Source organism: Trichosurus vulpecula, chromosome 2 (genome assembly GCF_011100635.1).
Source record: "Trichosurus vulpecula isolate mTriVul1 chromosome 2, mTriVul1.pri, whole genome shotgun sequence".
Taxonomy (NCBI): Eukaryota; Metazoa; Chordata; class Mammalia; order Diprotodontia; family Phalangeridae; genus Trichosurus; species Trichosurus vulpecula.
Genome location: NC_050574.1, coordinates 290,954,626 through 290,980,493, shown reverse-complemented (window position 1 = coordinate 290,980,493; position 25,868 = coordinate 290,954,626). Strand labels below are relative to the sequence as shown.

Sequence of the window (25,868 nt, the reverse complement as noted above, 5' to 3'; positions counted from 1 at the left end):
CTCCATTAGCTTTTTTTCTCCCCCAAAATAAAAGCCCTCTTTTTTTTTTTAAACAAGTGTAGTTAAGTAGAACAAATCTACCTATTGGCTATATCACAAAATATATGTCTCATTCTTCACTTGCTAGGCAGGGAGCGTTATCTATCATCATTCTTCTGTAGTCTTTCATTTGATTGACCAAGGTCCTTAAGTCTTTCAAAATTGTTTTCCTTTACAAAGTTATACTTATTATAAAATGTTCTAGTTGTGCTCATTTTGTTCCTTTTACATCAGTTCATACAAGTCTTCCCCGGTTATTCTGAATTTGTCCCTTTTACCCTCTCTTCTGGTGTACTAATATTTCTTCATATTCCTATATTACGTTTGTTTAGCCATTTCCGAATTGATGGGTATTGCTTTATTTTCTAGTTCTTCATTATAACAAAAAGTGTAATCCTTTCGTGTATGTTTTTAGTTCTGATTTTTCAGGATCTCAAAGGGTATATGCATTTAAGTGTCTTTCTGGGCATGGTACCAAATTGTTTTCTAGAATCGCTAGATGAGTTTACGACCCCACCAGTATATTATTGTGCTTGTGCTACTCCAGCCCCTTCAAACATAGTCATTTTTTGCTAATCTTATTGGGTATAAGGTGGAACCTCAGAGTTGTTTTAATTTGCGTTTTTAAATAATTAATGATTTGGAGCCTTTTCAAAACATCATTGTGGCTTTTTTATTTTGAGAAATGAGTATTTATTCTCCTCAGACTGACAAGCCTTTTTTTCCCCTGCCATTTCTGGAACTTTGGTTTCTTAGTCTCTTAGTCCTTTATCCTGTTCTCTCATCAGACCTTTTTCAATGCTTTCTGATCATAACTGGCCATATTTTAGTACTTTCTGAATCTCCAAGGGCAGACTATTTCCCAGTGTTTCCTTTTTCCCTAATTTGTAAATGCAAAGTCATGAGAAAATAATAAGAATGTTTCTGTGAATAAGAAGCAAAGAAAACTCAATCTTTTACATGTTAAACTACTATTAAAAAATTCAGATTTCATCAGTTCCCATCTTTCCTTTTTGGTAGTGAAATGTATATACCTTTTCTTAAATACATCTTGCTAGCATCAAGAAACTGTGATTTTCTGAAATTTTCTTCTGATGGAATTTTTCTTCAAATGTGTCTTTTAGGTATGGACTACGTGAATTTGTAGTAATTGCCCCAGCTGCAAATAATGATGCTGTTCTTAGCGAATCCAAATGTAATCTTCTTCTGAGTTCTGTTTCTATTGCATTGGGGAATACAGGCTGGTAGGTAGAAGTTGCTAAAAACCTTTAATGTAAGTTTTTTTTTTTAAGTTTTCATTATCATTTTTGAAAGGAGAAAAATCACTATTGTGCCTGGCACACAATAAGCCCTTAATAAATGCTTGCTTGATTAATTAATATTAATTCACTGGAAGGAGAAAACCAACTTGATGTAGAAAAGGAAAAAAAAATACACCTAGGGACTTATAATAGTAAATAATTAAAGAATCTCATAACCTGTTAACTAACCACCTCAACATTTTCTCTAGTCAGGTGCCACTCTTTGTGCAAATACATCACAAATGGCGAAGAATGTATGTAGGAGAATGTCAGGGTCCAGGTGTTCGAACTGACTTTGAAATGGTTCATCTTCGCAAAGTGCCAAATCAATATACTCACTTATCAGGACTGTTGGATATCTTCAAATCAAAAATAGTAAGTGGAGATTGTGTTTGGGAATCCAGATAAAAGCAGATAATTTCATTTACTACTAAGATGATATTTTTTTAAAAAATTCATGATGTTACAAATAATTGCTTTAAAAAAATTTGTCAATGTATTTGCATAGTTACTTATGTGAATTTTTATGTAGGAAAACAAATGTTTTACTCTCCTTTTAAAACAAGATGCTAGTATGAAGAGAAATGCTAATTACCAATTATATTTTTTAGTAGCCAATCTAGATGAATGATTTCCAAATGGTTTTATGCTATGTTACTGACCTTCTTAATCTTTTTTTTTTACCTCCTTTGTAACTCATATTAATTTTCTATTTAAAAAAAATATATAGTTTCTTTTCCTTTCTTTATTTTAAACTCAGAGTGATGGCCCAAAGGTGTTTCTAGTTTACTCTTAATGACCCAAATTATTATAAATAAAAGGACCCAACCTACAGAGAGTGTGGTAAAGGTACCTCTGTTGCTTTGTAAAGAAGAAAATATTCTGGGCTGGTCCATAGTGCTTTGAAAGAGTGAGTCAGAGTTCAAGAAGGTGATAACCTGGCCACTGTAGGAAAAAGGAGATGGGGCCACAGGATGGTAGGCTTTTTAGGAGATACCAAGGAATAGGGAATTTAAGATTGATTTTTGGAAGCCTACTTTGGAGGGAACATTGGCTTAGATTCTGGTGATACATATTATTTTAATTTATAGTATTTTATTGAATACTATGTCTGGTTACATTGATTTGGATTGTAGGAATGTTAAAGTTTCTTAATGGACATTTTATTTTTATAATATAGCTCATTTAGGTAATTTTGTTATTAGGCCTAGAACTTCATAAAATATTACTATTAGATAATGTGGGGCCCTGTATTTTAAGGTAGTGGAATTAGGGTTCCTTGTAGATGTATATTTAAGGGAGTATCATCTGAGAAGGAATTTTATTTTCTAGAACCTCTCTTTTCTCCTGAAATGACAAGGCCTCATTACTTTTGACAAGTCAGTGCTTTGGGAAAATTTGACATTACAATTTTTTTAGATGTTTCTACCCTACTAGTCTCCATTCTTCCCATCAAGGGCAATTACATGCACATCAATTACTTCGAAAGATTATATTAATGCTTTCCTGATTTCTTTCTCTCCCTTTCCAACCACAAACACATTCTTCTTTAGGTTCCTTTGTCAGTAGAAGTTGAGGGCCAAAAGATGTATTCAGGTTGACCTTTCTGATTCAGCTCTTTTTGCTTCCCAAAGTAGGGACCACCTTAGGAACAAGTGGACACTGAAGTCTGACTTAATCTAAATCTAATCAAATTTTGACCTTTTGCCAGTTAAAGTCCCGTTTCTATATACTCTTATGATTCATTTTTTCCACTTTGTGTCAATTCTTGTTGTCATAATTTCATAGAGAGCACATCTTTTCTCCCAGTCAGTCCTTATGACAGTGCTGGAAGGTAGGTGGTAACAAATATTTTTAACCTCATTTTGCAGATGAAGAAATTGAGGCTCAGAGAACATAAGTATTTGCCTAAGGTAACAGTAGATGGTGGATCCAGGACTTGATCCCAGCCCTTGTGACTCAAAGTGCAATTATCTACCTATGGTACCTTCATAGTCATTTGGATTAAGGAGCATTTCAATTTATCTCATAGAATTTAAAGCTGAACAGGACTGTCAAAGAAAATATTAATAGTGCATTCTAGTTCATCTGGAAGAACAAAAGGTCAAGAATATCAAGGGAATCAATAAAAAAAATCTGAAAGAAGGCAGTATAACAGTTTCACATTTCAGACTGTATTACAAAGTGGTTATCATCAAAGCAATCTGGTACTCGTTAAGAAACAGAGTGGTGGATCAGTGGAATAGATTAGGTACACAATGCATAGTAGTAAATGACCATAATAATCTAATGTTTGATAAACCCAAAGATCGAAACTTTAGGGGTAAGAACTCACTATTTGACAAAAATTGCTAGGAAAACTGGAAAGCTATGTGGCAGAAAGTAGGCATAGATCAGCATCTCACACTGTATGCCAAGGTAAGGTCAAAATGGGTACGTGATTTAGACATTAAGGGTGACATCATAAGCAAATTAGGGGAACATGGAAGTTTTTACTTGTCAGATCTGTGGATAAGGGAAGAGATTATCAACAAATGAGATAGAGAGGATCATGGGAAATAAAATGGATAATTTTGATTACATTAGCAGTACAGCCAAGATTAGAAAGAAAGAAGGAAATTTTAGTGCAAGTTTCTCTGATAATGGCCCCATTTCTTAAATATAGGGAACTCAGTCAGATTCATAAAAATAAAAGCCATCCCCCAACTGATAAATGGTCTAGGGATATGAACAGGGAGTTTTCAGAAGGAGATATCATAGCTATTGTCATATGAGAAAATGCTCTAAATCACTATTGATTAGAGAAATGCAAATTATAACAACTCTGAAGTACTGCCTCATACCTATCAGATTGGCTAACATAGAAAATGAAAATGACAAGTACTGGAGGGGATGTGAAAAAATAGGAACATTAATGTACTGTTGGTAGAGTTGTGAATTGATCCAACCATTCTGGAGAATAATTAGGAATCTATAACCCTAAGAGTTATAAAACTACTCATACTCTTTGACCCAGCAATACCACTAGTAGGCTTGAATCTCAAAGAGATAAAAAGGAAAAGAACGTCTATGTACAAAAATATTTATAGCAGTTCTTTTTATAGGGGCAAAGAATTGGAAGTAGAGGGGATGCCCATCAATTGGGAAATGGCTAAAGAAGTGGCATATGATTGTGATGGAATACTATTGTGCTGTAAGAAATGATGAATTATGAGGGGCTGGTTTCAGAAAAAAAAACATGACAAGATCTATATGAACTGATGCAAAGTGAAGTGAGAAGACTCAGAAGAACACAGTAGCAGCAATATCATAAAGGCGATCAACTGTGAAAGACTTAGCAACTCTGATCAATATAATGATCCAAGACAGTGCCAAAGGATTCTTGATGAAAAATGCTATCCACCACCAGAGAGAGAACTAATAAACTCTGAATGCAGATTGAAGTATAATTTTTTCCACTTTTTCTTGCTTTTTTTTTTTTTGGCAATATTGTTACTATGGGAATGTTTTCTATGTTTTCACGTGTATAATCGATATACAACCTTTTCAATGGTTGGGGGAGGGACTAAAAAGAGGAAGAGAATTTGGAGCCCAAAATAAAAAAAGAACACTAAAAACAAATAATTTTTTTAAAAAATTATTATACTCTACATTTTAGGCACAAGTGTGCCAAAAACAGTTGTATTTAATTCAACATTTTCTTTTTTTTTTCTTTTTTTTTTGGGAGGAGGGAAGGCAGGGCAGTTAGGGTTAAATGACTTGCCCAAGGTCACATAGCTAGTATGTCAAGTGTCTGAGGCTGGATTTGAACTCTGGTCCTCCTGACTCCAGGGCTGGTGCTCTACTCACTGTGCCACCTAGCTGCCCCTAATCCAACGTTTTCTAAGAATTTCTAGACTAGAAGGAGAGATGTCCAAAGTGATATACTCTTCCCATTCCCTGTGGAAATGACTCTCTCCACCAAGATGATTTGAGGTACTTCCCCAGGACCTTAAAGTTCATCTAATCTCACTTATTTATAGTTAAAGAGAATTTAATTGTCTAGTGAGGGAGAGTCAGGATGGTGGGAAATTTGGTTCACTTTTCCATATTTATGATTTTTTTAAAAAGTCAAAAATAAGCATGAGTTTCCATTAATTATACAGAAATAATTTGTTATTATTTGTTAATATTCCTGATGAGTTATCATAACAGAACTTTAGTGTCTTATCCTCTTTAGGCTCTAATATGTGTGCATTTTATAAAAATAGAAATGCGACTCCACCTGGTAGAACTTGAGCTCTTAGGAATTTGTTTTCTACGTATAAATAGAGAGAGACAGTTTGCTTCTGTTTTCTGGGCTGGTGACTTTTGTTATTTCGTCTCATCATGGAGTTATAAGATAGCAGGCTTGCTTTGATTTGACTTTTTAAAAACTCTAAATAGTTAAGTAAAACCAGCTTACTTGTTCTTGAACTTTTTAATGGTTTCACATTATATAGTGAAGCATACTGAATTTTAAAATGAGTCTTTCTTTCATTCATCATCAAATTCACTATGAAGGTAGGTAGTGATAAATTAGCTCTTTGCTACTAAAAATTTCACAAAAATACATTGAAAGACCATTATATTTAACAGAACTAAATATCTACTTTTTTTTTCCTTTACATACAATTTTTAAGATAAGTCCAATTTCTGGTCTTTCTGCATATTGCAGTACCTCTCCATCCTCCCTGTCCCCCAGTTAAATAAGATTGACTATGAAATTAATGGGTATAGTTGCTATTTTCTTATTAACTACCCAATAGCTGAAAATTTTTGATGTGGACAAAGGTTGTAATGATAACCCCACTGCTGGTTGGGTTGCCACAAAAGAAATCTTACACTTGTTGTGTCCCCTCTTGGCAGTTCATTTCTCATTGTCATGTCTAAAACATAAGAATGTGTGTTATGCTTAGGGATCTCTCAGCTTTATGCTCTTAGCTTTCAGCTCTGCTCGTCTTTTTTTCCTCTTTTCTGGGTATTTTATATATTTAACGAAGCAGCCTGTAATACTAGATAAGGAGCTAACATGTGGTATGAGAGGCCACCTTGATATAATGGACTTAGAAAGATCTGGGACCATATCCCTTGTGACCTTGGGCAAGTTACTTCAATCTCTCTGATTGTTAGTTTTTCTTACCTGTAAAAATTGGACTATTACTACTTACCATATAGTGTTATTATGAGGAGAGGACCTTTTAAACCTAAAAGGTTAGGGATTAGGAATGGACCTGTGATTTTTTTCATTACTAGAGAGTAACTCTCAGATGAAGAAACTCCCTCTACCAATTCAGATCAGTACCTTTGCAACTTATAGTTTTAGAGACTGACCTAAAATGTAGTTTAAATGTCATGCCCAGGGTTACACAACCAGTAGGTACTAGAGTTAGAACTTGAATCTGAGTCTTTTCAGCTTGGAGTACAGCTCTGTTTACTACACAACCTTTGATCTTAGAATAATATATGTGTATGTGTTTTTATTTGTTTATTCCATTGTGAAAATGCAGATTTTTATAGTGAATGAAATAAATTATTTTCTGTGGGATAAAGTATCTCTTACAATTGGTGGAGATTATTTCGTTATCATTACTAGATATTGTAATATTTTTCTTTTAAGTACTCTAATGATTGGATCTTGGTTAGTCACCCCTTGGTGACCAATAAAACCATCAGGGAAATTAGAGTGAGTAATTTAGCCACAAAAAGGATTATTATTTATTGGGCCCAGTGTTATGTTAATACTATCAGTGACATTTGAAAGATTGTGGAGAATAGGCCCTCCAGAACAGGACTGAAGACGGTAAATGTTCTAGTTTCCCCCTTCTCCCCCTGCCCCCCAAAAGGGGGAAAAGAATGGATTCTGCAGTCAGCATTACTTCATTAACAACAGGTCATGCCAGACTAATATGTTTCACCATTTTTAACAGTGACTAAAACTTGTAGAACAAGGTGTTGCTGTAAATAGTTTGCCTAGATTTTAGTAAATGGATAGCAATATAAGCTAGGTGATGGTACAGTTAGATGGGTTCTGAACCTTTTGAATGGCTGTACTCAGAGAAGAGTCATTACTGATTTCTTGTTACATTAGAAGAAGTTTTCTAGTGGAGTGCTCCTTATGCCCCCTGATCTGTGCTTTATCTTTTACTGTTATTGCACATGTTCTTCAGTGCCTTGAAAAAAGACATAACAGCAGCTCTATCAGATTTGAAGATGACAGAAAAGCTTGGAGGTACCACTAACATACTTGGGAATAGAGCCATGATAGAAATCTCAACAGGCTAAAACGTTGGACTAAGTGCAATAAAATGAAAATTTAATAGGAATAAATTATAAAATACCATATGGGCATAAGAAGTCAACTTCACAGGGATAAGTAATTTATTTCACAACTATTATTTATATGTTATTACTTAGTATTTACATGATGCCTATTTTTGCATTAATTTTCCAGGGATGTCCTTTAACACCATTGCCTCCAGTCAGCATAGCTATTCGGTTTACTTATGTACTTCAGGACTGGCTACAGTACTTTTGGCCTCAACAGCCACCAGGTAAGAAAATAAAACTTTTTTTTTGATAATGTTTCAATTATCTTAGTGAAGATATTAATATAAAAGGAAATATATTCATTCTGTCAAATTTTTATAAGAATTGTTTTTTGTTTTAAATTATACATCTTTGTAATCATTTATATATCTGATTTAACTGGGTTCTTTGTCACTTTCATCTTTTTTTCCTTAAAAAACTTTGTTGTTTTTAAATGGGGATGACATATTTACCATATATTTGATAATCTGTCTTTGGAAGCTAATTTTATGTAGAATTCACCCTCCTGCTATAAACTGGCATGTAGTAAATGATTAAAATATTTTAAAATTAGACATAAGAGAAACTATACTCATAGGCTAAGAATAGATGTGTAGAAGATTTTGTGAATTGTAAAGTTTGAGGAGATGATAAAATCATAAAGGGGAAAGAAAAAGAAGCAGCCTTTATATAGTACTTACTATGTGCCAGGCTCTCTCTGAGTTAAGTACTTTACAAATATTATCTCAAAATAGAAAATAGATAAATATGTATTTGCTGATGATAAGAAAACTGCATACATATGACTTTACTAGGTAGTCTTTGAAAGTTTTGTGGACTTCAGCTAAGCTATGGAAGTAGAGATTCTAAAAGATGGAGGTAAAGTAGGAATACAGCCATTGAGGACAACTTGTACAGAGACCCAGAGAGTATCATGTGTGAAGAACAGGAAGAAGGTCAGTTTGGCTGGATTGTAGAGTGTGTTTAGGAAAGTAATATCTAATAAGGTTGGAAAGTCAAGTTATAGTCAGATTGTAAATGGCCTAAAACGCCAGAGGAGTTTATATTTGATCCTAGAGGCAGTTTGGAGCCACTGGAGTTTATTGTTCAGGGGAGTGCCATGGTCAGACTTATAGATCTACATGCTGTAGGAAAATAATTTTGACAGCTCTGTGGAGGATGGATTTGAGAGGGGAAAGAAGTGAGACAGGAAGCCCAATTAAGAGATTATTGTAATAATGAAAGTTATTAAAGCCTGAGCTGGGGTGGTAGATATGTGAATAGAGAGAAGGAGAAGGTTATGATGTTTGTTATAGAATTAACAACAATAAGACATGGGAACTACAGGGTGCCTAAAGGATGGTGTTGCCTTCGATAGAAATAGGGAAATTCACAAGAGGGGTGAATTTTGGGCAAAAGTATATGAATTCTGTTTTAGACATGTTGAATTTAAATGCCTACAAGATATCTATAGTAGTTTGAAATTTCCAAGAGACATGTGGTGTTGTGGGGCTGGAGATCAAGGGAGAGACTAGGGCTAGAGGAGTCATTTTTGCACAGAAGTGTTATTTAAAGGAGCTTACGTAATCAGAAAGGGAGGGAGGGAGGCAGGAGGAGTGCCAGAAGAGAACAATGTCATACAAACTGTGGATGAAGACCGTATCCAGAAGGAGAGGATTGCCAACAGTATCCAATGCCATAGAGATGTCAAGAAGGATGAGGTTTTTAACCGTTGCTCTTGAGAGTCTTGACTTTTTGTTCTTCCAGATGAATTTTATTATTTTTTTCCCTAGCTATAGAAGGTAGTTTGTTATGGCATTGAACAAGCAAATTAATTTAGGTAGTATTGTCATTTTTTTTGTATTGGCATAGACTCCCCATAAGCAATTGCTCTTTTTCCAATTAATTAGATCTGTCTTTATTTGTATAAACAGAATTTTATAGTTATATTCATTTAATTCCTATGTGTGTCTTGGCAGATATACTCTCAAATCTTATACATTCTGTAGTCATTTGAAATGGAATTTCTCTTTCTGTTTCTTCCTCCTGAGCTATGTTGGTAATATACATAATTGCTACTGATTTATGTGAACAGATTTTATATGTTACAACTTGTTCAAGTTGTCAGTTTTTTTTAGTAAGTTTTTTAGTTGACTCTCTAGGGTTCTCTAAGTAAACCATCCTCTGATCTTATTGGAAAGGCTTCTGGGTTATCCCCATTACAGATAATGCTGGCATTTGGTCTAGTGAGTGTGTTTTTAAGGATGGAAAATTTGAAGACAATAGGTAAGGAACCAGTAGTTAGAGGTTAAAGATTCAAGAGAGAGAAAACAAGCAACAAGCATTTATTACACACAACTATGTGCTAAGCACAGGAGACACAAATATAAGCAAAAAAGAAGACACTACATGCCTTCAGGGAGCTTACTTTCTACTGAGAGAAAGACAGTACACAAAAGAGAATTGAAAAGTGAGGTGGGAAGATATCTGTACCAGGGACACAGTTTTGAAGTCTATGAAGTTCGAAGCACAACTAGGAGGAGCATGAAGGTTGAGTGGGCCTTCCTCAAAATGAAGGCCCTTGGATGTACTTATTAATGAATGTGGCCAACATGTTAGAAGGATATTCCAGGGTGAAAAGTCCGTTGGGTAAGATGGATGTTCCAGAGTAAGGCAGCCTAAGAGGCTGAGGGAAGTTCCAGGATGAGACTGCAGTTGAGGCACAGTGTTAAAGTCCAAAAAGTCAGAAATACAGTTGGGCAGGGAAATTGAGTTTGAGCTTTCTAGTTCCCTCCCCAAAATGGAGGTCTTGGGATTAAGTCACTGATGCAAGAAGGAAGACAGCATAGCAGAGGGATATTCCAGGAAGTGAAGTTTGAAAGGAATAATGGATATTCCAGGGGGAAAAAAAGCAAGTAAACAATGACTGTGGAAGATTTGCAAGATTTAAAATAAATTCACACAAAACATTAGTATTTCTTAAAAAATACCAATAAAAGCTAACAGGATAGAAACAGGAATTCCATTTAAAATTACCATAGAATGTGTAAACTACTTGGGAATCTTAACTTTAAGATATACTAAGAGGAAGGTACAGACTTCATAATAACCTGGAAAACCTACATGATCTGATGCTGAGTGGGAGGAGCAAAACCAGGAGAAGATTATACACAACCACAGACATATAGATTCTGTGATGACTAACTTTGATAGACTTGGCTCTCCTCAGCAATACAAGGCTCAAAGACAGCTCCAAAGGACTCATGATGGAAAAAGCAAACTACATCCAGAGAAAGAACTGTGGAGTCTGAATGAAGATTGAGGCAAACTATTCGCTCTCTTTTTTTTTGGTTTTGTTTCTTCTGTTATGATTCATTCCAATGGTCATAATTCCTCTTTACAACTTGACTATTGTGTAAATAAGTTTATTGCGAAGGTCTGCGTAGACTCTATATTGGACTGCATGCCATCTTGGGGAGCAGGGGAGGAGGGGAGGGGAGGAAAGAAAATTTGAAACTCAAAAACATGTGAAACTAAGTGTTGTAAACTAAAAATAAAAAATCAAATTAAAAAAAAGATATACTAAGAGCTCTAGAAAAAGAACTACAAACAACTATTTATGAAAATAAAGATAGATCTAAATAATTGGAAAAAGTATCAATTGCTCATGGGTAGGATAAATCTAATAAAAATGGCAATATTTACCTAAATTAATTTAATTATTCAGTGTCATATCAATCAAGCTACCAAAGGAAGAAAAAAAGAATCCAAGAGAAATAATGAAAAAAAATGGGAATGAAGGGGACTTATGAGTGCTATATTTCAAATTGTGTTACAAAGCAGTAGTTATTAAACCAATCTGATATTGGTTAGAGAAATTGTTCAGTGGAACAAATTAGGTATGTGACATATGGAAACAAATATATCTAGTCTAGTAATAGCTAAACACAAAGACCATAGTTATTTGGTATAAAGACTCACTATTTGACAAAAACTGCTGGGAAAATTGGACAACAGTATGATAGAAATTAGATTTAACCTTACCTCAACTACAGTCTCATCCTGGATCCTCCCTCATACAGTACCTCATACTTTATACTAAAATAATCTCAAAATAGATACATGGTCTATACATAAAAGATTAAATCATAAAGAAATTAGAGAAACAAGGAAAAAGTTACCTGTTAGATATATGGATAAGAGAAAAACTAATGAATAGAGAGGATCACAGAAGATAAAATGGAGAATTTTGATTACATAAAATTGAAAAGTTTTTATGCAGATAAATCTAACAAAGTTTGGATTGAAAATGAAACAACTGGGTAAAAAACATTTTCAGTGAGTTTCTCTGATAAAGGTCAAATTTCAAAGATTTACAAGAAGTGGATTCAAATTTATAAGACAAAGAGCTATTCCCCAAGTAATAAATCATCTGAGGACATGAACAGGCAGTTCCTAAAGGCAGGCTTTCTATAGCCATATTTAAAAATGCTCCTGATTATTATGAAATAGAGAAACGCAAATTAAAAATTTCTGAGATTCTGGCTCGTACTCAGCAGAGTGTCAAGGATGACAAAAAAGGAAGATGACAAATACATTGTTGTGCTGTTAATGGAGCTGTGAATGGATAGAACCCTTCTGGAAAACTATTTGGAATTCTACAAAAAAAAAATTACTAAATTGAGTGCATGCTCTTTGTCCTAGCTATACCACTGCTAGGTCTATACCCAAGATAGACCAAAGAAAGAGGAAAAGGTCCTTGACTCACAAAAATATTTATGGCAGCTCTATTTTTGTGGTGGCAAAAAAAAGCCAACCAAACTGGAAACTGTGGGAATGTCCATTAATTGAGGAATGGCTAAATACACTGCGGTCTATGAATGTGATGAAGTGCTCTGATCCTGTAAGAAATGAGGGAAGAGATCATTTCAAAAAGATATGGAAAGAATTATATGAACTGATGCAGTGTGAAGTAAGCAGAAGACTATAAATTATAACATCAATATTATAAAAATGAACAATTTTGAGGACTTATAAATTGACGAAGAATGAATGAGCAAAATCAAGAGAATTGACATATTAATAACAATTCTAAAAGTTATAAAAATTATTATCAGTACTATAACTATCCATAATTCCATTGAATTGATGATGAAACATGCTATGCATTACAGAAATATGTCACATTTAGGGTGCAGAATGAGGCCTTAATATTTGTATACAACCATTGAATTTGTTTTGTTTGATTATATATTTGTTACTGGAATTTTGTTTTGATTTTCTTTTCCTTATGAGTTTTAAAATTTTTTTTCTTTATAAGGGAGAGAAAATAGATTTGTGTTAATTTTTTTTAAGTTGAGAGGTAAGGGGAGGTTGCTACATATGGGGAAACTTTTAAGATAAGGTCACTGTATTTTTGGTTTTACTTAGCTGTTTTATTTTGTTACAAGAGACCTCTCAAGAAGTAGGAGTAATCTGTAAATATGGGTAATGTAAAAATAAAACAATAAATTTTAAAAAGGAATAAAGAACTCACATTGAATGGACTCAAATTTCATTGTAAAGTAAGAGGTGGGATACTTTGCTGAAAGAGAAATTAGGGAGATGGAGGTGGTGGAGGATTGAGCAGAGAAGAGAGGTCTGTAAACACTTTTGTAGGGAATGGGATCGAAATTAATGAGGAGAGAATAAAATAATTGACTTCTTCAGTGAGAGCCCAATTAAGTTGGATAATTCTCATCAAAACAGATGGCCAAAAAATGCAAAACACTTTTTCTTTAGAAATAATTTTTACGTCAATGAAAACTTTTCTAAAGTTATATTCTAACAGTACTTTTTAGTTTGCCATTTTTATTAATATACCACATGCATTTTATATTTTTGTATCTCTTCAAAAGTCTACGTTTTGTGATACTTGTTAGTTATTGTGCCAGTTGTTAATGTAAATGAAAAATAAAGGAAATTGAATAAATTGCCTTTTAATACATCTAATGAACCAAGTAATTAACTGAATTAGAGGACTTCTTAATTTTAGTTATTAGACAGTGGATGATTGTCAAAAACAATTTTTAACAAATCAGAATGTCTCAAAAATGAACAATAAGCTTTAATTTTGGAAGTTTCCATTTCATGAAATTACAAATTACCCAGTAACTTCTGTTATTTTAAAAAGCTCTGAATTCTCTTAATGAAAATATTTAAAAGGGTTGGAATCTTTTTATGTATGGAATATTTGTTAAGTGTCTTTAGGTTAACTCTGAGACATGCTCTCTATCAATCTTCTCAAACCTCAGACTTTGAACCAAATTGCAGAACTGGCAGTTACCTTTATAGTCGAAAAAGCTTTCTTTGGACTTCAGTTGTATCATATTGTATACTCTAAATCAGAAAGTGTTCACTTTTAATGAGAAAGGTGTATGTATTTTTACATCTGTTGAAAAAATTGATGAATGTTGATTGTGGTCTAATTCTTTATAAAACATATTCTAAAATGAAATAATACGTGCAGGGTGCTTTTTAGAAGCAGGTAGGTGATACAGTAGATAGAATAGTAGGCCTGGAGTTAGGAAGACCTGAGTTCAAACCAGCCTTCAACATTTGCTAGCTATATGACCCTGGGCAAGTCACTTAAACTCTGTCTCAGTTTTCTCATCGGTAAAGTGGGGATAATAATAGCACCTACCACCCAGGGTTGTTGTGAGGATCAAATGAGATAATATTGTAGAACACTCAGCACCACAGTGTTTTAGGCACTTACTAAATGCTTGTTTCCTTCCTTCCTAAATTTTCTTCTACTTCATGATAGTAGTTTACTTAGAAAGTACTATGTAATTAAATACTCTGATTTGTAGAATAAAGATGGAAAATAGACCCTAGCTCTTTAAAAAGTTTAATGTGCAGAAAATTCATTTTTGCTTCAAAAGAAACATCGACAACATAGTAAGTACACATATGATTTAGAACTGGAAGAAACTTCTGCGATCCCAAGAAACTGAGATCCAAAGAAATTATATGATTTGTGAGCTATTTACATAGCTAGTAAATAGAAGTACTTGAATTTGAAGCTGACACTCTCATTACAGATTGTATGCTCTTTCCCACTGTCCCTTGACAACTTACACCAGGTCACACAGTTTGTCCAGGGCAGTGCAAGGACTTGAACTCTGATCTGCTAACACCTATCTGATAGGTTAATTATGCAGACCTTGGCCAATTTACAGATAAAAAAAACTTATGAAACTTGTTGTTGGATCTCCTTATCTCCTAAGGAAGACTTCTCTCACAGCACCAGGCTTTCTCTTTGAGTATTTTTGTATATTTTTGAGTAACCTCTGTGGAAGTACAAGGTATTAATGTCCATATTTTACAGATGAAGAAAGAGGTTCAGAGTTTAAGCTGTTTCCCCAGGATTACATAAGTAATAGACATTGGAGCTGGATTAGTAGTCTTTCCCCTTAAGCATGTTGCTTCTTAGTAGGCATATAATAAATGATTAGATGAGTAGTGTTTGCATTTTTGGGCTTCATGATCTTTCAAGCCTTGATCAGCTTAGGAATCTGATACTTATCCACTCTTGCTACTGGGCCAAGACTTTGAGCTCTGTGTCTATCGCCTGTTCTCCTTCCTTTCCCCAGTTCTGTGAGCCTGGTGAGGGCAGGTCCTTTCTAATCGACAATTTCTCCATCTGATTCCCCCATGTCCAAGCCTTTTTCTTTTCCCTCGTTCTCGTTATCAAACTATTGGATTCGCTCTTTTTAGCAAATCTCAAACAGGTTAGATTTGGGTTATAGTGCTGAAGTCTAATGTACTTGTAGGCCTGAGTGTAATTTTCGGTTGTCATGTACACCTAAATAATCTTATGATATTGTAGAAATAGAAAATTTGTCCTCTAAAGACTTAATTTAGATTGCCTAGGTTTCCTATCTCTCCATACTTACTAAATCCCATATTATGGGCAATATTTTTTTTTGTTAAAATCAGATATAGATGCCATTGTTGGAGGAGAAGTTGGAGGCTTAGAATTTGGAAAGTTGCCATTTGGTGCCTGTGAAGATCCAATTAGGTAAAAATTTGTCTTTACCATTTCAATTATAGCCCCAAACCAAAATTTTTAATCAGTATCTTTAGATTTTCTCTGAGTGACACTGCCACCTAATGGAATGAATAATGTAATCTTAGATTCTGGTTATAATGAATTTTCTGTGGTTGAGAAGTTATTACTTAAAATGTAAGAAATCTCTATAATTATTAATGATTATTCTTTATATTAGCCGTACAGACATATAAACAGATTGGAAGTTCTCTTAAATGTTTCTCACATTTGGATATGATCTTAGAAAAGGAGGGCCTAGCACAGTCACTTAGTCAAAGAGTTACATATGGTATACAGAGTGATCAATGTTATTTTAATAATAGTGAAAGGAATTATTTCTGAAAATTTGTTTTCTTTTGGATTTAACCGACGAGGTTGAGAAATAACCGTGACAATAGAGAAAAGGGCGGGGGGAAACAATGGGGAAAGGAAATAGATACTTTATGAGAAGGAAAAATGGTTGACTTTTGATCCCTTATAAATGAGTAGGAGAGGAAGGATGTTGTAGGTTAGGTGGTTTTTCTGAGCTTCCTCTACTGCTTTTGTCAAGGTGTTGCAGATATCCATCCTCAGACTAGGAAGAGGTCTCCTGAGATAATAAAGAGTTGGATAGAATATGTGGGAATGGGAATTTAGACCAAAGGTTGAACCTGAAAAGAACAAATTTAATGACTGTAATCATTCAGTAGCTTATAGTGGTGAATCTAAAATGTTCTATGACCTCTGTTTGTTGACTTCTTTTGTTTATTTTAGTGAGCTCCATTTAGCAACTACATGGCCTCACCTTACTGAAGGAATCATTGTGGATAATGATGTTTACTCGTAAGTATGTTCGTATTAATGAAGTAAGGCTAAATGCTTTAGTTCTAAAGTTAAGGCATATGTGTTTACCATTTCATTATTTCTACAGTATCTTTATTTTATAATTGGTCAAGTCAGTGTAGCCGCTAAATAACAGTGTTCAGTGATCCTGTGATTGTCATTATCCAGTAAAACATAAAAAGCAAGACATGATTGCACAGGGTGGCTTCCACTGTCATGGAAGATGCCGTGTGCAGAGGCCACGTGGAAAGAAGGATTCTCAGATGCTTCTCTTTATGGATTACATTGTGTTGATGGCATCGAATCTCAGAGTACTCTCTAGGTCCTTCTCAGTGAGATATTTAGCCCTTCATAAGAGGTCAGTTTAATAGTCCATGGAGGAAAAGCCACATGGATAAAGAATGCACAATATGTGGCAGAGGAGAGGCAGTTGGATGGGCAGCTCTATCGCCAAGGCAATATTCATAGCAGTTGTTACTGCTCTCAATATGCCGGTGTGTTCTGAATAGCAAAATAGAACAGACTCTCCATATAAAAGACAGAAGGAAAATGTTTATTTAAACACCAGTAAACCAAATCAGTGATAGCAACAAAGAAGTTAATGCACGTTATCACTGCAGGGAGCAACTCCATCCCAAAGCCTTCCCACAAACAGATACTCACAATTCTAGCAGTTTACCTGTGTCCTCTCTCTCTCATGGCTCTAACTTCTCTGACCTCACTTCCTCCCAGTTTCACTTTTTCCTTCTACCTATTCAGCAAGCTCCTCCCACCACATGTGACTTGGGCTTCCATGTGATTTAAGCAGGTCACATGGGCCTGTTAATGGACGGAAAGATCTTCAAATTAAGCAAAAATACATTATCAGTACAGCAGCCAATTAAATTAGTCCATAGGTACAAATATCTTGAACATGTACAGAAGATGAATAATTCACTGGGCCCAGAATAGAATAGGAGCAGAGGAAAAGCTGGATTGCATTTGGGAAGCCACAGAATGCTTTTAGCAATGCCATATTGCTCTCTGACACAAAGTCTCTTTTAAAAAATCTGTTTTCCTTCTGATACTACATGGCTACAAATCATGAAGCATGATGATCTTTGAAGAATCAAAATCATAGGTGATACAGAAGCATGTGGTGAGCATAAGGCTGCAGAGGATTATCAGTGGTGACTATAGTATAAAAGCTAAAATACAAGAAATTTATAATCTAAAAAGCAGATGAGCCTGTCAAAGTGAAATCACAGGAATAAAGAAGTGGGCAGGCTGAATACTGACTACTATCCAAACAATGTTTAGAAAAAAATAATTAGAGGATGAACTCTAAAAAATAAGGCAGATTATTTGGAAATATACATTTTGGAAGATTAATGGGAAGATATTTGTTGACTGTGATATACTGATTATTCCTATTTCTACTATATTCACTGTTACGTATTGATTATGATGGATTTCGCCTTATTTTTAAGTCAGAATTTGTGTCTAAGATTCAATGGCGTCATCATTGTAAGTGGGTGGTTTTGTATAAATGGAATTGCATGGTTGGGGGCTCAAGAGGTATAGAGGTAAGTAGATTGTTATATTCCCTTATAACAGGGTTATTCCTAGGACCTTAAGAGAGTTTGAGTCTAACTTCATGTTTTTCTTTAGAAAGTCAGACTACCAGTGTGTGAAGAGATTGGGGACGAACAAACTAGTCCAGAGAGTGACTCTCATTCCATGAGAAGAGTTCCACACTAGGCATGTCATGCCATAACAGCTGTTAAATATGAGCAGTTAATTATTCATGCAAATTGAATTTGTTTTGGGGGTGGGGGGGGAAATTGCCTAAAAGGAAATCTAGATTTTACAAAATATCATGAAGTGACATTAATTCTTAGAATGTTTTGGAATAGCATCAAGACATATATGGAGTTCTTTGATAAAACGTATGTAACATCTAATCTGGTGATGAAGAAGCTAGTTGAAAATTACGTGAGAATGTGCTCAAAAAGCAAGATAATTTGTTTCAGTGATTCTGGTGCCTTTTGCAAGGCATGGGGAAGTGGCATGAATACTTTTCTGCAAATTTTTACATTCCCCTTTTGATAGATAGTAATATAAAAAACTACGACATCCAAGATGTTACTGGGCAGACCTGATTGTCTCACTTTGCTTTTTTGGTCAACCTTAAAGATAAGTCATCATAGGACATGTAGTGGTAGTACAAGGAACAGTTGTTTCTGGATTTCAATTCTGAAGACCTAGATTTACATCCTGGCTCAGCTACTTACTAGCCATGGGACAATAAGAACTCATTTCACCTCAAGGTGCCTCAGCTTCCTTAGCTATATAATAAAATTCATCTCAGAGGGTTGTTGAGATAAAAATGCTTTTATAAACTTTAAAATATGATATAATGTCAATTATCCAAATATATAATTGTACACTGGCTATTCTGACTGTAATGGTTACTTTTTTCTTATATCATGGTCTTAGATCAAATACCTGTGATTTTATCAGTTTGAGAATTCTAGGTAGATGTAGATTCCAACCATCTAAAACTTTGAGTCTCAGAGAGTTGCTTGAAGTTCAGAAAAATTAAGTAATTTGCCTATGATTAGCTAGTGTTAAAAATGAGATTTGAATCAGTCTTTCTAACTTTAAGTCCAACAGTTATCACCTATACCATGATTCCACTATACTTTTTTATACAATTTTTAGCCCTTTAAGCATGTTTCTGTTCCATATTTTTCCTTTTTCTTAGCCAAATGGCATATATTTTATACATTAGATTACTAATGAAGATTATTAACATGCTCATTTTTCTACTTTACATGTCACTAAATTGAATTTGGCTATGTTTTTAGAACTCTTAAAATTATCATAATTAGGATATTTGTGTGTTTTTAGGGATCTGGATCCTATTCAAGCTCCTCATTGGTCTGTGAGGGTTCGAAAAGCTGACAATCCCCAGTGTTTGCTAGGTAAGATGTACTGCTTTCTCTCTTGAAAAAAGATGTACAATCCCCAGTGTTTGCTAGGTAAGATGTACTGCTTTCTTTCTTTCAGCCTTCTCCCAATTTTCTAAACCTAAAACCTTTGAATAATTTTTGATTGCTTTTTTGAACTAGTCAAACTCTAGCCATTCTGGTTTTTTTTAATTATAACAATCTTAGCTAGCACTTGAAAAAACAGTTAAATAAACACAAGATAAAGAATAAAACCTTACACATGCCATTAGCATTTAACAAAGAAGAGCCAAATGAATTAAAAAACAACAAAGAAGCAGAAAATGCTTTTGTGTCTGAAGTTCTCTGCTTTGGTTTTCTTTCCTTTTTGCCTTTTTATATATGCTTGTTGTCAATGTCTATAGAGTTCTGACCTAGTTGAGTTCTCTTTCTATTATGTATTTTTTTTTCCCACATATCCTCATATGCTTTATACTTATCCTTTTTATAGTCTTATAATATTCCATTACGTTAATGTACCAATATGTCATTAGATGTAGAGGTTGTTTCCAAGTTTTGCTGCAAATACAGAAACTATGCATTTTTTATATGCATTCCTATATTTTTATACAGATAATCCTTCATTTTCATTTTTTTTTATATTTTGGAATAAAGTCCTAGCAGTGGAATTGCTGGAGCAAAATATGTGATTCATTCTGATTATATATAGCCAGGTTGCTCTCCAAAATATTTCTACCAATCATAGTCCTATCATGTATCAGTATCATAACAGAATGTCTGTTCACCTATAGCCCCACCAGCATTGTATTTTATAATCAATTGCTATTTTTGCAGTTCTAGTGAGTATAAAGTGACATCTTAAGATTGTCTTGATTTGCATTTCTTTGAATATTTGAGAATTTTATTATATTTTTATGTGATTATTTGTTTTTCCTCCTTGATATTTATCTGTTTTTTTCCTTTTCCCATTGTTCCTATGAGAAATACAGCATTAGTTTTAGAGAACAAAAATGTGGGTGTATGTGTATATATGTGTGTGTATATACATACACACACATATATGTATACACGCATACACACACATATATATGTATACACACACATATACCTATATATCACTTCCATATAGATTCTGGATGTAAAACATTTGTCTTAGATATTTAGTGCAGTTATTTGTTCCCAGTCATTTCTTTTCTTTTAACTTTAGAGATACTGCCTTTTTCTGCACAAAAATATTTTTATCTTTGTTTAATCAAGCCCATCAATTTTTGTCTCCAATAATTTCTTCTGTTTAACTGACAGAAATGTCCTTCTTCCCCATAGTTGTGACATGTAGATCTCATTTTTTGTTAGGATTCATCTTTTATATTTGGTTTTCCCTGCCTTTTCTCTGTTCTTTTTCCAGCATTTTGGTTAGCAGATATGATTTGGTTGGTGTGGTAACTCCTGGTGAGGAAACTCTCTGTATCAATGTAGATCTATGACCGTTCGCCAACTTTTAGAGAGTTTCTTGGGGCACTGAGAGCTTAAGAGATTTGCTCAACATCACACAGCCAATATGTATTAAAGATAGGGCTTGATCCCACATCCACCTAGCTTTGAGGTTAACTCTCTATCCATTATGTTACACTGCTGCTCTTTTTTCCAAATCCATATAATTGTTGTGATTATTCCCATATAGTACATTTTGGTATCTGATGATTCTAATTCCTTTGAATTGGTTTTCTGTCTCAGTTTTTTTTAACTGATATCCCTGTGTATCTGTTTTTTCATATGAATTTTGTGACTATCTAATTCTTTGAAATAACTTATTGGGATATTTTAATGTAATTGTATTAAATCTCTGAATTAGCTTGGCAAAAATTAGTTTTTTCATTACATTTTTCAACCTAATCATAAAATAAGACTACTCCTATATCCTTGATTTCCTATATAGACTTGATTTCCTATATCCTTCTTCCTTGATTTCTCCTGTATGATTTGATAGGCTAATTCCAAAATATTTGATGCATTTTGTTGTTGTACTAAAGGGTATTTCTCTTTCTATCAGTTTTCCTTTAGTGTCTATGTTCAAGTCTGACCATGTCATCTGTCTGCTCAGTATATTCCAGTGGCTTCTGCTTGCTTATAGGATCAAATAAAAGCTCCTCTTGTTTAAATATTTTGTTGTTGTTGTTGCTGCTCACTCATTTCAGTTGTGCCCAACTCTTCGTGACCCCATATGGCATTTTCTTGGCAGAGACACTAGCTCATTTTACATATGAGGAAACTGAGGCAAATGGGATAAAGTGAATTGCCCAGTGTCACACAGCTAATAAATGTCTGAGGCCAGATTTGAACTTGAGTCTTCCTGACTCCAGGCATGGCACTCTATCCACTGTGCTACCTAGCTGTAGTTTTGTGCCACCTTGCTGCAGTTTAAAAATAAGCTGTTTAAAAATGTACTGTTTAAATATAAGCTTCTCTTTTAAAATCCTTCACAACCTAACCCCAGCTTAGCTTCTCAGACTCATTTTATTTATTTTCCTCTAAGCCCTTTATGGTCCAGCTAAAGTGGGCTTCTTGCTTTTCCTTACACATGATGTGTCATCTCCTGTGTCCATGCTTCTGCATGGCCCATTCTCCATAGCCAGAATGCATTTCCACTTCTTATCTGTCTCTTAGGATGCTTTGTTTCTTTAAAGCTCTGTTGAGACAGCAATATGATCCTCCCCCCTCCCCCCACCCCCTCACGCCCTTTAGCTGTTAATGTCCTTTTTTTCTTGTATTCATTTTGCCTCTTTTTAGATATATCTTATGGATACTTGTGGATAGCTATGTTGTTTCACCTAATAATGTTCATATTCCTTGAGGTTAGTTTTATATTTGTGTCCTCAGAATAATTTTTATATTTTTAAAAAATTTTTCAAATTACATGTAAAAACAATAATTTTTGAGTTCCAAATTTTCTCTCTCTCTCTCTCTTCCTCTCCTACTCGCCCCTCCCTGAGACATCGAGCAATTAGATATAGATTATACATCAGCAGCCAAACAAAACATATTTCCATATTAGCCATGTTGCAGAAGAAAACAGAAAGCAACACCTCCGCTCCCCAAATTAAAAAAAGTTTAAAAAAAAAGGCATGCTTTGATCTGCATTCAGATTCCATCAGTTCTTTCTCTGGAGGTGATAGCATTTTTCATCATAAATCATTTGGAATTATCTTAGATCATTGTATTGCTGAGAATAGCTAAGTCATTCACAATTGATCATAGTACAATATTGTTGTTAGTGTGTATGATGTTCTCCTGGTTTTGCTCACTTTGCTTTGAATCAGTTCATGTAAGTCTTTCCAGGTTTCTTTGGAAGCATCCTGTTCATTTCTTATAGCACAATAGTATTCCATTACATTCATATACCACAGCTTATTCAGCCATTCTCCAGTTGGTAAGCATCTTCTCAATTTCCAGGTCTTTGCCACCACAAAAAGATGTGTATGTACATTTTTCTTTTTGTACAAATTGGTCCTTTTTCCTTTTCATTGATTTCTTTGGGATATAGACTTTCTATTGATATTGCTCGTTCAAAGGGTATAGATACAGTTTTAGAGATCTTTGGATATAGTTCCAACTTGCTCTCCAGGACAGTTGGAACAATTCACAACTCCACTAGTTGTGCATTAGTGTGCTTATTTTTCCATATCCACTCCAACATTTATCATTTTTCTGTCATATTAGCCTATCTGATAGGTGAGAAGCAGTACCTCAGATTTGTTTTAATTTGCACTGTTATTAGAGCATTTTTTTTCACGTGACTGTACTTAACTTTGATTTCTTCTAAAACTGTCAGTTCATAACCTTTGACTATTTATCAGTTGGGGAATGACTCATATTCTTAGAAATTTGGCTCTGTTTTGAGTATATTTGAGAAAAGAGGTCTTTATCAGAGAAACTTGCTTAAACTTTTCCCACAGTTCCCTGCTTTCCCTTTAATCTTGGCTGCATTGTTTTTGTTTATGTAAAGCCTTTTTAATTTCATGTAACCAAAACTATCCATTTTATATCCTATAATGCTCTCAGTCTCTTGTTTGGTTATAAACTCTTCCCTTGTCCATATACCTGACAGGTAAGATATTCCATGCTTCCCTAATTCTTCCTGTTTTTATTTCGTGCCTCTTGTTTTTGCCAGTTCTGGGAGATTTTCTTTTATTTTCAAGAATATGATGTTCAGATTCTTTTGTATTTTTCCCTTAAATTCTCTGCTATGTCAGCAATCTTGATATTATTACATTTTGATCTTTTCTCTAGGTCTTGTCACTTGAATCTATATGTTTTCCAGTAATTTTCATAATTAGTATTTTTGAGTTACTGTTTTAACTGTTCTACGTCATGCACAATTCTTTTGTCCACTGAGAGTATGTTATTGATTAGTATATTTTTTGAGATTTTCTGTTGGTTATTTTGGGTTTTTTCTAATCTTTTAAAACATTTAAAATTTTTCTTTAATTTCCACCTGTTATTTTAAGACTATTTATTGAAACTTTGTAAAGCTCTTCTTTTATTTGGCATTGTGATTTTTCTATCCCTGCTAATTCTTGTTTAATTACTTTGAATGAGTTTCTTTAAGCGTTTGAGGTTGTCCTTAAAGGAGTCTGAAGCTGTTTCTTCTTCCATCTGATTACTTCTGATCCTCCATCTGATTTTATAGTTATATTCCTTCCTTCTAGGTCCTCATACTTGTTTACATAGTTGTTAATTTAAATTTGAATTTTTGAACACTGCTAAATATACTAGGAACTCTAAAGGCTACTTTTTAAAAAACACATTGAGTATCTCACTTTATACAATATGTGTTACCAGATAGCTGGGATATAAGTAAAATTTTTATACATTAAATCATTCAAAATTACTAGAAGGAATCCTGTGATAAATCTTTTAAAATGCAAATTATATCCACAAACTTAGGTGTGCATGTGTGGATTTTTGAGTACTAAAATCTGTTTAAACTGGGTCACACCTGTATATATTATATTGGTACACATATAAATTGCCTCTAAATATAGGCAGACCTTCTAAATTGAACTCTTTTAAAAAGGAAAAATATGCACATAGGCATACCTTTAAAAGTAAATACTTCTATACTCATTTCATTTTAGAGATAGGTGATAGTTGGATCTTTAACTTCAGACTTTCTGGGGCTTAAGAGGCTACTAGATAATGAGTCAATGTCACTTTCCTTTTCTGTGTTTCTCCTGCCATTCTCCTCCCTGCCCTAAAAGTACATTTCTAGAGCATCCTCAGTTCTAGAACCACCCTTTGTCGTAGCAGTCCTGCGCTCTGCAAGTAGAATTCATGAGACAAAGTACAAATTTAGAGGAAAGGGGGTTTTGTGGGAATCCCATTCAGCTCTTACCATTTTCTTCAACTTCGTTGATGTGAGATATAAAGGAAAATTGATAGGCTTTGAAAATAGCTGCTTCTTTTCTTTGGGATACTAGGAAAATATATATGTAATCTCTCCACAATCTGCCCAGTTTGATACTAAACACAATTATAGGCTGAATTTAATAAACAAACCAGATTTGGTGAGGGGTAGTTAAGAGAGAGAGAGAAAGTGAGTATGTGTGTGTGTGTGTGTGTTGGTGGGGTGAGTTGATTTCCCATTTCTCCCCAGGCTAGGTTGTAATCAAGGAAAGTAAATGGCAGATAATGAGCTGTTCAACTAAATATAAAGACATGTCTTTACATCTGAAAAAGTTTCTTGATTGGACTGGAACAGGTAACTGCCATTTGCTGGCTAAAGATTGGTTACATCCTTATTGTCCTCAAAAACTAGCCTGCCAGGCAGGAGACAGCAGCTGAGGGAAATTTTAGCTCCTGAAAGGGAATCACTTGTTATCTCTTGGAGGAGGGAGAGGAGTTCTTTCATCTGCCATGGCATCCACCAACAGAACTGTTCACTCAACAGGAGATACACATCCTTATCAGGGAGCAATGTGGAGAGTAAACTAGTTCAAGGCAGGGATCAGAGACACATTGTCCAGATAGAAATGGATATAGAGGAGTAGCATTGTGAAAGAATCAGCTTCAAAGATGGAGATATCTGGCATAGAGAAGAGAACTGACCAAGACTTTAAAAGAAAAGTGGCCCTGGCCATTGAAAGTTGTAAAGAGTTATGAAGAGAAACAGACTCATCTTAGTCTACCTAGTTGAGTGACCTGCCAGCAGATCCAGTGTCCAAGAGGGAACAACACGAGGACTCCATGAGAAAAGAAGGCATCTGTAGTACCAGGAATAAGAGTTGCCTTGGCCACGTATTCCCTACATATGTGCCTCACTCCCATTTTATTCTTATG

The 25,868-nt window shown here is 34.4% G+C and overlaps 1 protein-coding gene across 1 annotated transcript in view; it reads left to right on the top strand.

Annotated features, from left to right (window-relative positions):
- The window catches only part of RAB3GAP1 (RAB3 GTPase activating protein catalytic subunit 1), a 102,408-nt gene that overhangs the window by 41,901 nt on the left and 34,639 nt on the right, over positions 1-25,868 (top strand). The window contains exons 6-11 of the mRNA XM_036744727.1: positions 1,164-1,283; positions 1,550-1,715; positions 7,813-7,912; positions 15,648-15,729; positions 16,513-16,581; positions 19,474-19,547. Coding sequence (XP_036600622.1) covers positions 1,164-1,283; positions 1,550-1,715; positions 7,813-7,912; positions 15,648-15,729; positions 16,513-16,581; positions 19,474-19,547 — 611 coding nt within the window. The remainder of the gene's footprint in view (positions 1-1,163; positions 1,284-1,549; positions 1,716-7,812; positions 7,913-15,647; positions 15,730-16,512; positions 16,582-19,473; positions 19,548-25,868) is intronic.